At 35.3% G+C, this 17,121-nt stretch overlaps 1 protein-coding gene across 3 annotated transcripts in view; it reads left to right on the forward strand.

Annotated features, from left to right (window-relative positions):
- Positions 1-17,121, forward strand: part of DENND1B (DENN domain containing 1B) — a 164,213-nt gene that overhangs the window by 31,422 nt on the left and 115,670 nt on the right. For all 3 annotated transcript variants that reach the window (XM_081039324.1, XM_081039325.1, XM_081039323.1), the window contains exon 3: positions 9,372-9,415. In XM_081039324.1, the coding sequence (XP_080895450.1) occupies positions 9,372-9,415 (44 nt within the window). The remainder of the gene's footprint in view (positions 1-9,371; positions 9,416-17,121) is intronic.

Below are 17,121 nucleotides of genomic sequence, written 5' to 3' on the forward strand. Positions count from 1 at the left end.
TCAGAAAATAATATATCTAACCTGCTGTGGATTACATATCTTAAGGTTCTTTGAAGTTCCATTTTTATTACCTTAGCTAGAATTTGCTTAATATGAACAAAAAGAGCTTCATTGTTTTGAGTTGTGATGATGATTTTATATATTTCTGGGGAAGAACATTTAGAAAGTCTAGAATTATCCATTAAGTTGCTTTTATGGTTTGAGTTTCAAAAGCACCAAAATAATTTTACAGTACCAGTTTTTTGATTATCCAAATGATTGTTCAGAGTGAAGATAATCTCAGTAGGATCACTAGATGTTTTTGCACCACTGCTTATATACATTTTTAAGAGGTGAAAGAAATTTCCCAAATTGCGTGCTTTTAATTTTAAATACGTATATTATGTAAAGCAATAAGTAAAAGTGTGATCCCTCACATTTTTGCAGCTGTTCATAAAACATCTTGAAATAACAATTTCATTTCCTTAAAGATTTTGTATATGTAAGTCAAACTCCTATAAGAAGTATTTCAGTTGTAGAATGAGAGGGTATTAATTTGAATCCTTTAGTGATTCATATCCTTCCGAGGTTTCTTCCCATACAAATTTCCAGGTATCATTCAGAGCAAGTCTGATGGGATTATGCCATTATTTATAAAAGTTTTAAGTATTTGGTTTGCTGAAAATATCCTCCTGCAGATAATAAGGAAGATTTCTGAACTTGTGAATATGCCTTAAACTCAGTGAACAATAACATCAAGGTGAACAAAGTAAAGGAAACGGGGCTTATTTGTGCTGCCCTTTCTATGCCGCCGCAGGTTTTAAAAAGGATGTCGTATTACAAACAAGGGTATCTGCATTCTTTCTCGTCTTGGCTACAGACATGGGTTCCAGTGTAATTTCCTGAGTATGGGGGGTAAAAAAGAATCTTTTAAGGTTCTCTCTCATTCAGAAAATTCTATGATTCTATCCATACATAACAAATCTTTTGTTTTTTTTTTGAAAATTCCAAAAGACAAAAAAAACACAGAGGCCTTAAATTAGTTTTTGCATTCACAGATATTGGCATCTGTCCTTTCTGTTCTTCAAATTTGAAGTAATTGCTTAAATTCTGTGAAAGAAAGCACAACAAAAAAAACACGTTTTTTCACAGTTATCTTAGATGGTAAGGTACATACATCTTACCTAGAGATAGGCTACCAGTGTGTGTGTATGGCATATAGAGGGAATAGTACAGTCTGTCTTTTTGCATGTATGGTATGGTTCCCCATCATTGTTCCTTAAATCTTCTAGTTCCAATGTCATAAGACACTTAATTTTGAAATAAAATTATTTACATTGTTATATAGTCATAGAATTATAGTATCAGTAGTAATTATGAGCACAGAAATGGTTTACAAAACATTTTGGTAACATTTTTCTTGCTATAGTGACCTCCCACTATAATCGTCATGGTTGAAGTTTCTTCCTAGCCCTCTGAAGATAGAGCTACTGCCAAATAAAATATGTACACAATAAAGGGAATTCTGAATTACTCATTACCATGTTTTAAAGAATGTTTTCAGTCAACCAATATTAAATTCTTTAACATGTGATACATAATGCCAACCCTTGTGAGATACATGGTCTGTGCTATTAGTTCTCAAAGTGTGGTCCTCAGATCAATTGCATCAGTATCACTTGGGAACTTGTTAGAGAAGCAGTTTCTCAGACCCGACTTTGACCTGTTGACTCAGAAGTTCAGCACATGGGACCCAGAGACCTGTGTTTTAACAAGCTCTCCAGGCACTTTTGTTACAAGCTAAAGTCTGAGAACTACTGGAGTAGGCCTTTAAGAATATGCTAAAATTCTGTGTTATCGTCTATATGTTAACTTTAAAGGATTTGGGCAAACACCTATACTTTATTATTATTAGACATGGTCTGAATTTAACACTTTTCAGCCGTGAATTTTTTATTTTCACTGTTGCTGGTAGTCTTAAAGTTTGTAGTGCTATACAATCTATGATAACTTTTTTGGGGGTGGATCAGTGGAGATTATTACAACTATCTTGTTGGAATGAGTGACATCTTTCCACCAGTGCTGTAAACCTGTGTTTTGCTGGGGTGTATGCCAAGGGGAAATGGCAGGATATGATTTTTCTGGATCTTTGGCTTCACCTAGGTCATTGGTGACCCTAAATGAGGGAATGAGTTGTTTCCTCAAATATTTTTCTTTCAGTTAGGCTAGATATAAAATTACAATAATTGATGTGTTTGCAAATGATTTTGGCAAACCGTGAAAATTATAATTTTAGTGGTGTGTTGTTAGCAAGGTGGCAGAGTAGACGATTCCGGCCTTTTCCCCCACACCCCACAAAGATCAACAATTAGAAGCTTTTCTGAACAACTACCCTGGGAGAGCTCTGGCGTCCGGTTAAGAAACTTCAACAACACAGTGGGACTGGGGAAGCAGGAACAGCCTCATTTTGCCATCATCTCAAGCCCCAAGCCAGCACTGGTGGGTGCCAAGAAGGAGCCCCCCAGCTAGAAAGAGTGCCCCTGACAGGGAAAGGATATTGGGGTGAGTGACCAACCTTCCCAGCCTTTTGGGGCACTACATAATGGTCCTGCTTCAGTTTGGCCCCACCCAGAGCCTGGCAAAGTGCATGGTATTGCAAGTCGAGAGGACACTGCTGGCTCCTGCTCCGACTGCGGCGTGCCCTGGTCCCTAGCTGCCATCCCTGGAGTCGCTGCTGAGGGAATGGAATGCTCAGTCCTGGCAGCCTCAATAGATCCCCTGCAGCACTTGTCAAGGAATACACCATTGTAAGTTCTGTGGACCCAATGACATGAGCTGCTGAGCTGCCACACTACCCCAGACCTGGTGCCATTCCGCACCCCTGGACTTGGTGCCCTGCACCACTAGACCTGGGGCCACAGCTCACTTCACTATGCTCCCACCTGCATGTGAAAGTCTTCCCGTGTGGAAGTCACTTTATGGTGCAGACTCCTATGCAAGGCTTTAAGGATCATGAAGTATCAGAGAAACATAGCTCTGCAAGAGGAGGACAGTAAATCTCCACAAACTGGCCCCAAAGAAATGGAGAGCCAGGAAGTGCCTGGCAAAGAATTCAAAATAATCATTCCAATGATGCATAAAGAGCTACAAGAGATCTGGATAAACAACTTAAATATATCAGGAAAACAATGCAAGAACAAAATGAAAAGTGCAACAAAGACAGCAAACATAAAAAGGAATCAAATAGAAATTGTGGAGTTGAAGAATGTGATGACTGAACTGCAAAATTCAATACAGAGCTTCAGTAGTAGACTAGATCAAACCGAAAAAAGAATCAGAGCTTGAAGATAGATCATTTGAAATTAACTACTCAGAGGAGCAAAACTGAAAAAGAATGAGAAGGAATGATGAAAGCCTATGGGCCTTCTGAGATACCGTTAAGACAAACATTCCATATAACACTGAAGAAGAGAGGGAGAAAGCGGTTGAAAACTTAAATTTAAGGAAATAATGGCTAAGAACTTCCCAAACCTGGGAAGAAATTTGGACATCCAGCTCTTGAAATTAATAGGTCACCCCAAAATTTCAATCCAAAATGATTCTTCAGGACACATTATAATAAAACTGTCTAAAGTTAAAGACAAATAATTTTAAAAGCATCAAGAGAAAAAAATTCTCTCACGCAAAGCAAGTTTCTCAGCAGTGACCTTGCAGGCCAGGAGAGAATGGAATTATATACTCAACGCTCTGGAAGCAATTCTTTACCCAGCAAAGCTGTCCTTCAGAAATGAAGACAAAGACTTTTCCAAATGAATAAAAGCTGAGCTAGTTCATCAACTCTATACCTTCCTTACAATAAGTGTTGAAAGCACTTTTTCAAGCTGAAATGAAAGGATGCTAACTATGAATACATGAAAAGAAACAGCACGCTAGGAAAGGCCTGTATACAGTCAAATTCAGCACGCTTAAATATTGTAATATGGTGATCTGTTAACTACTTAATTCTAGTATAAGGGTTGAAGGACAAAAGTACTCCAAAAAGCTATCCCTATAATAATTTGTTAGTGGATATACAGTATAAAAAGGGGTAAAGCATGATATCAAAAACAAAATGTGTGGGTGTAGGGGAATAAAAGGGTAGAGGTTTTGTATGTGATCAAAGTTCAGTTATTATCAGATTAAAATAGGCTGTTATATTTCTAAGAGTTTTCGAGTAAGCCTCAGGGTAACCACAAACGAGAATCTATAGTAGATTCACACAAGATAAAGAGGAAGGAATAAAAGTATACTATGGAAGACCATCAATTCGCCAAGGAAAATAGCAAGAAAAGAAGAAGGGAATTACAAAACAGCCAGAAAACAATTAGCAAGATAGCAGTAGTATGTCCTTACCTACAAATAATTAACTGTAAATGGACTAAATTCTCCAATGAAAAGGCATGCAGTGGCTGAATGGATAAGAAAACAAGAACCAACTATATGCTGCCTACAAGAGACTCACTTCAGCTAAAAGGCACATGCAGGCTCAAAAGGGAGCAATGGAAAAATACATTCCATGGAAATGGAAACCAAAAGAAGAAAGCAGAGGTCTCTATATTTAGATCAGACAAAATAGACTAAGTCAAAACTGTAACAAGAGACAAAGAAAGTTGTTATATAATGATAAAGCAGCTGATTCATCAAGAAGATATAACAATTGTAATTATGTATTAATCCTGCATCAGAACACCTAAATATGTCAAGCAAATAAATAACAGATCTGAAGGGAGTTACAGACAACAATGTGATAATAGAGGAATTCAGTACCCTGCTTTCAACACTGGATAAATCATCCAGACAGAAAAATTAATAAGGAAACGTCAGACTTGAACCATACTCTACATCAGATGGTAACAGACATATACAGGGCATTCCAATCAACAGCAGCAGAATACACATTCTTCTCAAGCACATCTGGAACGTTCTCTAGGATAGATCATATGTTAGGTCACCAAATGAATCTCAGTAGGTTTAAAAAGATTGAAATTATACCAAGTATCTTTTTCAACCACAGTGGTATGAAACTAAATTTAGTAACAAGAGGAAACCTGGAAAATTCACAAATATGTGGAAATTAAACAATACCATTTCTGATTTAATGGATTAAAGATTAAATCAAACCTTGGTTTCACTGCTGGTGCGGATGCAAATTGGTGCAGCCACTATGGAAAACAATATGGAGGTACTTCAAAAAATTAGCACTACCTTATGACCCAGCAATCCGACTACTGGGTATAGATTGGAAGAAGATGAAATCACTATCTCAAAAAGGTATCTGCACTCTGTGTTCATTGCAGCATTATTCACAAGAGCCAAGATGTGGAAACAACCTAGATGTCCATCAATGGGTGAATGGTTAAAGAAAAGGTCACACACGCACACACACATGCTCTGGCTACATTCTTCGTGTGTGTCTAATTGCTCTTTTTCTTTTGGCTTCTTTCACCATCTGCTTTGGTGGCTTCCTGTGATACCTAGGATACATTTCAAACTCTAGTCTGGCCCCTGCCTCTCCAGCTTTCTCCCTTGACATTGTCTGCTACTCTACATTCTGAATCTGTTACTTTTTCTTTTTTTCCAGTTTTTAAAATTATCCTGCTTTGCTCGTTTGCACTGATCAACATCCAATAGGCTATATGCGTCATACTTATGTAGTGTTTTACCTTCCTCTTCCCTAGAATGTCAGCTCCATGAGGGCAGGGCCTTGTGTCTGTTTTGTTCTTTATACCCAGCACCTAGCGCAGTACCTGATGCCTGGTAGATAGATTGTTACATTACAAATAAATAAATAAAATTATCCTGCTTCCTGTAAACCTCCAAGACTTTCATGCATATTGTTTCTCCAGTCTGGAATGTTCTCCCTGCCCACTTTACAGCCCAGATCATTTGCTGGTGTAACTTAAGTGTGCTTTCCTTCCTAAGTCATTTAGTAACTCTCTAAATTAGATGAGATTTCCTTACATTGTCCTGTGGTATCCTGTCCTTTTAGTGTGACACTCATTAAATTTTATTGCATTGTAAGTTCAAATGCCCTTCTTTTGTGTAGTTGTACAGAGCCTACTTTGTGTAGTTCACAGGTGAAAGAATAAAAATTCCACATTTTCTTTAATGATTCTTGCTCATTTGTATTCAAGAGACGTCAGCATTCTTTCAGTAAGAACTTTTTTTGATATTAAGCCAATGAATTTTCAAATTGAGTTCAGGAATTGCAACAGGATACCTTGTTTAAAACAATGCTTTACACCAAAACTAGGCACCTCTTGGGCATTTTCTTTTTGTATGCTATCCGACAGGCTTTTCCTGTGTCTTTAGCTTTGCGTAGATTTTGGAATGAAAAAAATTGACCATAAGTTAAATGGGACTGAGAAGTGTATTGATTATGGAACTTATTTAAAATAGTTGTTCTTTAGATTTCAACTAAGAAAATTCTAGTCTGACATTATAACTGAGACAAACTCCTCGTTGTTTTGGCCTTAATTTCTTCGTTCATAAAATTCTGATTCTTCCACATAGGTGAATCAGCACTGAAAGCTATAATCAAGCAAAATACTTACTAATATTATGTATTCTACCTTTTCAAAAGCATACAGTCTCTGAACTGATTTCACAGTTGCATAATTTTAAAGATACTCATCTATGAATCCTACAGAATTAAGTAAATATTATTTGTGCAAATTAGCAAGTTTTCTCTGCATTTTTAAAATAATGTAGTTGAATCACACTAGTATTTTAAGTTATTTTAATTTCAATTTTTAATTAAGGGCCAGGAAAATGTGAAAGGTTTGCTTGCAAAGGAAAATAAAATATTACTGAATTTATCTCACTTTATATTCCAAAAAGCCTTACTCATGAATTTGAAGTACTTTTGGTGGCGATGCACAAGTTAAATATTCTCCTTCCAAATTGACTGATTTAATAAAAATTTGCACATTTTTTTTTACTACACTGTGACATTATCTCATTAAAATAAGAGATTGACCATATTTATGTAAAATTTAAGTTTGTGTCTTTCCTTTCATCTTTATTTGGTTTCTAGATTGTTGGTGGCAGAGCTTACTTTTAAAGTAAGATATGGTGTCTTTTGAATTAGTAGCAGACGTCCGACAGAAGCTCTTTATTAGTCATCTCTGGCAATGACAATTCCTGCCAGCAGTTCTCATTCTTTCACCCAGAAAATCAGCATCAGATTGACCTAACATTGCTAGATCAGATCTGGTATCTGGAAAGTAATCCTCAGGGAACAGAAAATTCAGTCTTTGTGCATAAATTTGAGAATCGGATTATTATTTTTTTTCTCAGAGTCCTTTTGTTTCTTCCTTTGCAGTGCTTGTGAAAAGTTGCTACAAAGATGTGTCAGATGTGGTATAAATCCAATAACATAGGCGGTAACTAAGTTAATCCATTTCAAAATATGGATGCACATGATTATAATAAATTTTGGGGTGCTGAAGTGTAAAATTCATTTAATGAAAAGAAAAGAAATAGGATATTTTCCACTAAGCGATTAAACCAATACGTGCTATTTTCATGTATTCACTTGTTCATCCTCTGAAAGAACAGACGACATAGAAATTCTAAACAGCATAGTAAGGGGTGAGGAAAAGTGAGGGAGCACAACATTCTGGGTGAATGCTGCAAACAGGGCAACCGGTAGGGCTGTGCAGTGACATAGATGTCCTGTTTTAAGATAGAAGTGTAAGAAATCTGTCACAAACATTTTCTCAAATGGTAACTATAAAATGGAGGTTGTTTGAAAGGGTATTTTAAATATTCACATTGAAACTCTTTAACTCCATGCCTGATAAGAAAGGATTATTCTACATTTCTGCATGATGATTTGTTTATATGACCATCAGTTATGTGTTAATTTCTGAAGATAATAACTTTTGTTTAAAATTTCGTGAAGAATTCATCATACACTTTTGTTTTCTGAGATTCAAATCTCAATAGTTACCATTTTGGTAAAACTGCCACATAAACACACACGTGTGCGCACACACATATTTTTTTCAACATAACCTTCCACAGGACATTGATATCTGAGTATGTTTAGATGAGCGATAATGCACATCCCGGTCATTTCAGAAATGTATGTGTTTTGTTTTATGTGAAGGCATAATCATTTAATATTATCTTTATAAATTTGTCATGTGTGATTCTTACGGAAGATGTCTTAAATGTTTTGTATTTATGTTAATTTATATAGAAACTTTTTATTCTTTAATAGGTGAAAATTTAACTGTAGAAAACATGCTTTCTTTCCTTTATAAATTAAAATATTTGATGTAAATTCTTTTGAACTTAATAAGTAATACCGTTTTGGAATTAAAAACTTGTAATTATGCTTCCTTGGACTGTATTTTTAAAAAGCAACTGGAATAGTGCAAATAATGGAATAGAGGTATAACTTTTCACTGACTGGGTACATGAAGTGATCTTTGATTCACCAAGTCCTTTCCCTTGGAGTGGAATTCACATCCTGTCATGTGGGGTACTTGTTACTTATCTTGGGCGTTCCAAGGCTGTTTTAGAAGTTATATGATTTATTGTGTACTAACCTTTTTAAAGCACATTTGTGTACTCAGAAGTTTTTTTTTGACAGAATTAAAAAATAAGTACATGACAAAAATATTTATTAATGCTAATTAAAAGGACTTCTTTTTATTACAGTGGAAGAGAAATATTGTGAGAAATAATGAAAATGAAAAACCAGTGGGAATATTTATAAAACAACATTTATTTTTATTATGAATAACTAGACATAATATATTAGAAAAAATTCCCTAAATGCCCTGCAAATATTAATTATATTTTAAATAAGCTTGATGCCTCACTTAAGGGCAACTTGAAGTTGCACGTATGGGATTTCAAATATGAACTTTGCTATAAAGCAAGCATTATTGCACTGTTAGGATTTTAAATGGAAATTTAAGGTGATTTTTTTTTGGTCCAGTCTCTGAGGGCTATAATACATTTGATTACATATTTACCACATTTATGTTTTTTTATTTTCAAACTAAAACCAGTATGTTAATGCAGTTAAAACTGAAAAGTTATATTTGAGAATTTTAAAACCTAAAGTATTTAAATAAAAAAGTAAGTTGATAAAAGAAATAATGATTTTTTAATAATCTGGGCAAGTTATTAATTTTATTTGTTCCTATTCCAAAGGTCATTAAAAGCCTTAAAATATCAAAATATTTAATTTTGAACCTCATCAACTAAATGTTTAAAGAAAAATTTTAAAATTATTAAAAAAGTAGCTTTGACAATTTTAAGAGTGTTTTAACAAGCCTGTTGCTGTAAATGTGTTCTTTTGCCTCTGTGTAATGCCATGTATCAATTATTTACAGATCCGGTGGTCTTGTGGAAATTCCCAGAGGACTTTGGAGACCAGGTTGGAACCACATAATTTTTAAAGAACATTTAAAGTTGGAGTGTTGTGATTATTACTAGTGTTACTATTACTAGAGGTACTGCCACATGTGTTGCTATAAGTGTTTCCTCTTGATCAACTCAGAGAGAAAAAGCCATGTGTGCAGAGTATACAGAGGGGCCAAAACAATGTACACACATTTTAAGAAAGGAAAAAACTGTATTAAAATTGTAATAATATATACCGATAATAAAAGATATACAAGTCACGTGTATATATTTTTTGCCTCCCCCATGTGACAAATCTTTTAAAGTTGCCAAGTAGATGGGTGACGAAGAAGCCCTTATGTTGAAACTAATAGGAACTGAATATTTTCAGTTTCAGCATATTTTTACACTCTTTTTAATCTGTGTAATATATATTTGGAAACACTTAAAAATTTCCTGTCAAAAAATCTTGACAATAACATACTTTGTCGAATACACTCCTATTGTTTCTGTCTATTTAGAAATGAGTAGTAACTGCTGTGAATAAACGGTCAGTTCTCTTCTTCTTACAGTAATATCTGAATCATTTACATTTATAAATTGAATTGACAATATTTTCATATTTTAAAATAATTCTTATCTATAACTTTAGTTTTTTGAAAGAAAATGGGAGACTTTGGAGTGAATTTATTCATCAGCATTGTAAATTATAGTCTTTTATAGTCCTTAAATATTTAGTATGACCAAAATGATGAATTATTTTGATATGATGTATGTGAGTAGAAAAAAATCTTTCAAAATTTACATTATAGATTTATCATTTTAAAGTGAATTATATAATATATTGTTAAAAATGCAAATTTAAATTTTGATACAAATAAGCACTTTTTTCTGGAAAATGATGAGCTGGTTTCTTTTTGTCTACAAAGAAATGGGATAAAACAATCTTGTCCCTGTTAAAATTATAAAGTTATACAAGCTTAACCATAAGTTAAATTCACAGGCATGATTTTCATAATTCCCATAATTTACAAAAATGAAAACTGATACAGGTCTTCGTTTAAAATAGTTCATTCAGATATAATTATACAGATTTCAAGATCGTGGAAGAATAATTTTCTACATGTGAAAATCAATATATAAGACTAGGCAATTACCCTGAAAATGCCGTTAAATGGGCATGTTAAAAATTTACTAGATCTAGTGAAATTCGTGACTGTTGTTTCACATAAGAAGAGGGTATGCATTCCTAATTTGTTTTCAGCCCTTTAGAGGAAGAATCGATTCATAAGTGTCTTAAGTATATGAAAGACGGCTTTGCAGTGAAGACATGGTCTGGACATCTGAAGTTTGGTTGGGTTTGTTCTCAGGGCCTGTGTACATCGGTTAGAGCCATACAGACGCCCTTTACAGTTTTGGAATGCTGCTCTTCTCGGTTTTCTCAGTATTCCCTTGTCCACGGACCCAAGAACCAACCTCCTGGCCAGGTTCTTCCTTTGTGTGTGGTTTCTACCTGTGCAACGGCCCCTGAGAATCCCTAGGGCATCTGAAGACTCCTAACTTGGGGTTCACATGGCGTGGTTATAGTGGGCACATTCCGCTGCAGTGAACTTTTCCGTGAGACCAACTACCGCTGTTCCTCTTTGTGACTGATAAGCGGCTGATAGGAATTTTTGAGCTGGGGCTGAATTGTTGCTTTGTTTTCCATATTTGTGAGGTCACTGGAACATGAATAAGCCCTCGCATACTTAGTAAAACATGAAAGCAATTAACCATATCCTGTGATGAGCCTCCATAACCCCAGGGGCCCAGCTCATAGCCGTTCTGTTTTGTCTGACGACTTGACTTTGAATCTAAAGAAACCAAACTTTAGGTGGGGATCTAGGCAGGGCCTTGAAGAATGGTTTTGCTGTATGCTTCCTGCTGACCATTCTGAGCACTACAGATGACACAAGTCACTCTGTTTCCCATGCTTCTTACCTTTTACTACTTTCCAATACTAACTGTCTGCTCCTTCCTAAATAGCCTGTTCACTGGATCTGAGACTGCTTCAGTGATAATAATTCTCATAAAGCTCTTTATTTAGCTCTGACGATGTCCTGGGTACTGTACGAGGTACTTTATGTGCATAATTCATTTTACCTCGAAACTCTCCCTTCACTGCTGGCAGAAACCGTCCTCCCTGAGCTGAGTAAGAAACTTGCCTGGGATCACACTGCTTGTAGCAGGCAGCACTGAGAATTGAAGGCAACTCTGTCCAAATCAAAAGCATGAGCTATTAATAATTAAGCTGTCTCGTTTTTGCTGCTTGGGATGCTGATCTAAATCCTACTTGCTTATCTGTGCTTGTTTTAAAATGTTTATCATAGTTTTTTTCTCAGTAGCTTTATAATTTGAAAGCAGCATGTTATTTAACCCAAAGAAATAGTGTCAGTCACCCCGACTTGATTTATTCTCCACGGTGTAGCTAGAACAAACTGAAAGACAACAGGATGATCTCTGTAGAGTCAAATACTGCAAATGCTACCGTCACCATTCCTTACAGTGTGCTGGGCAGTTTTCTAAATACTGGCATTAGCCCCTTGGACTCTCACAGCACCCCTGTGAGGTACGGGACTCTACAGTCATTCCCATTTTACAGATGAAGAAACAACTGCAGAGTTTTCAGGTACACAGCTGAAGCCACACTAGTTAGCAGCAGAGCTGTGTTCCCAGCCAGACTCCAGTCGTAAGGACTGCCTCCAGCTCAGGGTGCCCCACCGACAGCTTCAAGAAGAGCTCAGCCTTCTCAACAAGATCGAGTCCCTTGTTTCACGTCTTTTGTTTATTGCTTTAGCCTCATATTTCTCTGTCTCCCTTTCCTTTCTCTATTAAAAAATTGTCTGCATTTCATAGTGAACAGTAGTTTCATTATGTACCTTTCATTTACATTCTGTCTGAAATGCTAAGCTCCTGCTTGCACCCCACCTTTGCCTATCTTTCTGTCTTAGCTTAGAGGTCGTTTCCTCCAAGAAGCTGTTTTTATGTCCCACGTCTGGATTGAATGGACCTCCTGGGAGTTCCTTCAGCATTTTATGTTTTCCCCATTCTGGCATTTATTAGATCTATCATCTCTTTACTTTGTTTACCCCATTAGACGAAATGTCTCTGAGACTAGTATTAAAGAATAATTTTTAAAAGAAGATATAATTATGACTCTAATACAAATATGCATAGACTTTTATTCTGAAGGTTTTTTTTTTTTAGCTCATTAGTTAATGAAGGTACTAGTAAATTATTACAACCTGTTCAAAGTAGAGTTCAGAGTACCACAATTATATAGATAATCAGGAATGCTGTGATAAATTGACAAATAGATGTAAAAGTGGCTTCTTTACATGGGGGTGAAGGGAGGTGAGAGAGGAGGGAAATCAGTTGTCCCTCCATCAGACTTGTCTGTGGACAGATATCATTTGCACTGCTGTCATTTATCTTCAACTTACAGTCGTGAAATAGCGTAAAGACGATGAAAGGCACAGAGCCCTTAGAAGAGTGTGTCAGGCGATGGCTTGTTCTCCATGGAAGACAACCCGTGATCGTTTGGTCCATTTCAGTCTTTCACAATTTTTTCCCTATAGACTTCCTCTACGTCTTGCAACCATAATAATATCAAAGAAAGTTTATTCTAGATAAAAAAATATTAGATGAGTCCCATTAGGGTTGGCCTGATTATTTATATAGGTGCACCAAGAGTGTTCATTTAGCCTACAAGCCTCCATGAATTTACTTTACATATCTGGAGCCATGCAGTGTAGAGCAAAAACTATGTCTACAAATTTACCTTCTTTTTGGAAGTTTTCATAAAGAATTTCAGACTGGATTTTTAAAAAGCCCCTGTTATTTGCTATCCTAAAGTGGAAACCAAGTCCAAGAAAATATCTGTCCCAGACTGTATATGTACTCCCGATAACTTTAGTGAATTCTTCTCTTCTCAGGGTCACAATGTTGACTAAGGTTCCTAGTCTTTAACGTCGCTAAGGCTGGACTCTGTCTGCCAGTCATCAGGCCAGTTTTCCTGGCAAGGCTTCGTAGGTTCCATAGGTACTTGTTCCTTAAAAGTGCCTTGAGGTGGCTGCTTAAACAAGGGTCTTTCTCAAATATGACCCTTTAAGTTAGGCATTGATTGTGTATGTACTTTTTTTAGTTATATCTTGGTAAAATGAAAGATAGATTTTTTTTTTTTTTACATTGAACTGATGCAAATACAGTATTGCTGTGAAAAGTAAAGGGACTTAGTTAAGAGTTTCTGAATTTAGGGAGGGTGGGAATCAATGAGAATCAGATGTAACTTAAAAATTATATTTCAGTTTGTAGAAGCAGAGTTTAAATTGTCGTGGGTTACAGACAGCTTAGGAAGAGAAGAAAAAGTTTTCTTACCTGTCCAGAAAACAGATCATTAAAACAGCATCAACAATATTTCAAACAATGAAATTTCCCCCAGCAGTTTATTCAATATGATGCGATTGTTTATTGTTCTGTTGGACCTTGGCCTAACAGTGTCATGAAACGTTCTGCTTTTTGACTAAAAAGAGTCTTGGAAATCCTGACCCAGGCACTGGCATGACCTGAAAGTTGCCTGAGTGGCGTTAGGTGATAGCCTTGTACCCAAGAGTTGTGTCTTTGAAGTGTCAGTAGTTTGGAACACCTGAAACAGCCCTTTCCACAAGGCTCTGAGAATGACCTACTTTTCTGGAAACACACTCTGTGTGCTGTAGCTTATAGCAGAGCCTTCGGGCAAGTATCAGAGAAACAAAACCCAGCTATCTGTAGATGACAAACTTAATGGCCATGGTTAATTTAGTACTGATGATTTTCAAATGTGAAAGGTCTGGTGAGGGTTCACAATACAAATAAAAAATGGAAAAGGAAATTTGGTTGTTTTCTGTTGTATGAAAAATGAAGATAATAAAGCCGTTCAATTTTAGATAAAATGTCTCTATGAACGACAGGTAAGCCTCTTTTCAAAGGAGTCAGTTAAAGTTATATCTAAACTATAAAAACAGGGGAACAAAATTTCCATAGAGGTATAACATACAATAATCTTGAGACATACTATATAATAGCAAGAATATACCAAGAATATCAAATAAAGAGGTTTAGTGAGTCTGGACTAAGGCCTGAACAAATGTATTTTTGTAGTTCATAGCCAGCCAGTGTGCGTAGCCAGCTGAGAACCACTGGCCTGGAAGATGCCAGGAATTTAAAATAGAGAAGTAAGCTTATGGCTAAGGAAACATATTCAATAATAACGGAAATTACAGCTCGCAATGTTATATTATTGTTGCTAATATCATCAGGCAAAGCACTGCTGGGACTCTGAAAAGTATGGGAAAACTCAACAGAACAGTTTCATAAGAGTTGTGATCATTGTTTTCCTGGAAAGTAAAACATATTTTGGATAGCAAGAACTTCCCATACAGCGTATGATTTCTGAAACATTCATATTCATAAAATTTACATAGACACATTAACCAAGGGCAGGCTGAGAATCTCTGGTGATTTGCAAGCTTTTTGTATGTAACTCTTATAATAATAACATTAAACAAACCAAATTATTTCTAACGTCTCATTTTATAAGGTAAGAGAATACATCCCTCTGATTTTTATGTTTTTTAAAAATTATTTCAAGGGGGGAATCTTTAGGACATCCCCAAGATAGTTTTAGATATAAAACATATCCTGGAAGTGTTTGATTTTTTTCTATATTCAGAGTCTGAGTTTGGGAAAGCAAAATTTAAAAAGTTAATGGAAAGTTTGGGATCAAATATATGGTGATGGAAGGAGAACTGACTCTGGGTGGTGAACACACAATGGGATTTATAGACGATGTAATACAGAATTGTACACCTGAAATCTATGTAAATTTACTAACAATTGTCACCCCAATAAAATTAATTAAAAAAAAAAAAAAAAAAAAGAAAGTTTGGATGTTTGATGAAGATGAAATATATGCATGCCTAAGAAGCAACAATTTGGTCATGTGTTTAATCAAAGTGACAATAAAATCTTTAAAAGTAAATATAGACAATAACATGATTGAAGAGTTCTTCCATAAATGAGGAACTTTTGTACCCCCCCCTTAAATAATAAAAGATATAATGCAGTTAGGAGTAAGCAGACAATTATTCTGTTAAGATACAGAATTTTGGCTTCTAGGAGGCGCACGGTAAGAATAACCATTCATATTGTTAATACAACAGTAATAGCTTTTCATCTTCCTCGATAAGTCCCAGGAATATCGTGGTTGAAAAAAAAACACAGAAAAACCCCCAAGAATTGCTGTTTTAGTACAAAACTATTTGAAAACAAAAGCATTTACACAGATTTACCTTACACATTGTTTCTAATGTAGTCTTAACCACTCACATTAGTTATAACTTTTAAACTGAGTAACTAACTTCTGCTTCACAGAAGAGGAAAAAGCACACAAACCCTGAGGGGTGGATAACAGACCTTCAAGCATTTTAACAGACTACCAGACCTCGTGAGCACCCATAATACGACTTTCTAAAGCCACCCATCCCGTTTACATCTTCCTAAAATAGAGAAAATGTACACATTCATTGAGGTGACACAGAGGTAGATCTTTTTTATAGCATACAAAGATAAGAGGTGCATAGACTTAAATTATGCTTCGTAGTCAGTATTTTAGGATTCTGTCTTCGAAATTATCTGGGTGCCCAACGCTTGTACATTAATGAACGCAGTTGAATTCCAGCAGAGGGTTAGGCAGCCTGAAGACTGAGTGGGTCATGTCTGTTCCTGACGACCACCTGTCTTGTGTGTTCCTTCTCTCTTTCTCACATTTCTTTAAAAGGGTAGCCAAGTTACGATTCAATATATATTGACAGCCTAGCATGTGTTCCCGTGCTAGATGAGAAAAGTGCGTTTAGAAATGCTTTGAGAAAAGTGCACATGTCACATAATCATTTTTAATTAAACAATACAAATTCAATGAATTAAGCTTATGTTGGTAGAAATGATCAGGAAACAGTTTGAATTACAATCCTGAGAGGAATAGCAGTAAGAAACAGTGTATTGTACAATAATAGAAGAAAATTTAAATCTTACCCTTCAGAGCCAGCTACTTAGCTGATCCCAAAACGAATATACTTAGTACTATATACAATGTTCTTTTCGTGTTCAATGATGTCTTATTGCTTTGCATGGGTTAGGAAGCATGCCTGTTCTTTATTTTAAACAATTTTCTTACATATCCATCATTTCAAAAAGTAGTTTTTCTTTTAATGATTTTTAAAGAGATTTGCTCAGAATAAAGTCTTTCTGATTTGAAATTGAGGTAGATTGGTAGCTGTGCATTTTAAAATTTTGCTTCTCGTATCAGTCATAAAGAAGATCTAAATTATTTGAAAATAATTTATTAAATTGTAATACTTTCAAAATAAATATTTAAATGATTGTGGTTATATATTTTAAAAAACTGTTTATTTTTGTTTAAACTCAGTTATCATTTTTAACTACCAGTTGGTCACATCAGACACAGAAAAAAATTTAATTGCATTCTATACCAACTCTTGTTTTTACAACTGGAAAGAATTAAATGTGTTGAACTTGTTTTTGAATTGCGATGGTTAAATTTTTATTTCATTACCCCTGTGAGTATATACATCATATAAGAACACATATTTCTAAGACAAATTGAATTTTAAATATTTAATGATATAAAGTTTTGTAAAGCTA

The sequence above is a fragment of the Rhinolophus hipposideros genome, assembly GCF_964194185.1.
Source record: "Rhinolophus hipposideros genome assembly, chromosome: 26".
Classification (NCBI taxonomy): domain Eukaryota; kingdom Metazoa; phylum Chordata; class Mammalia; order Chiroptera; family Rhinolophidae; genus Rhinolophus; species Rhinolophus hipposideros.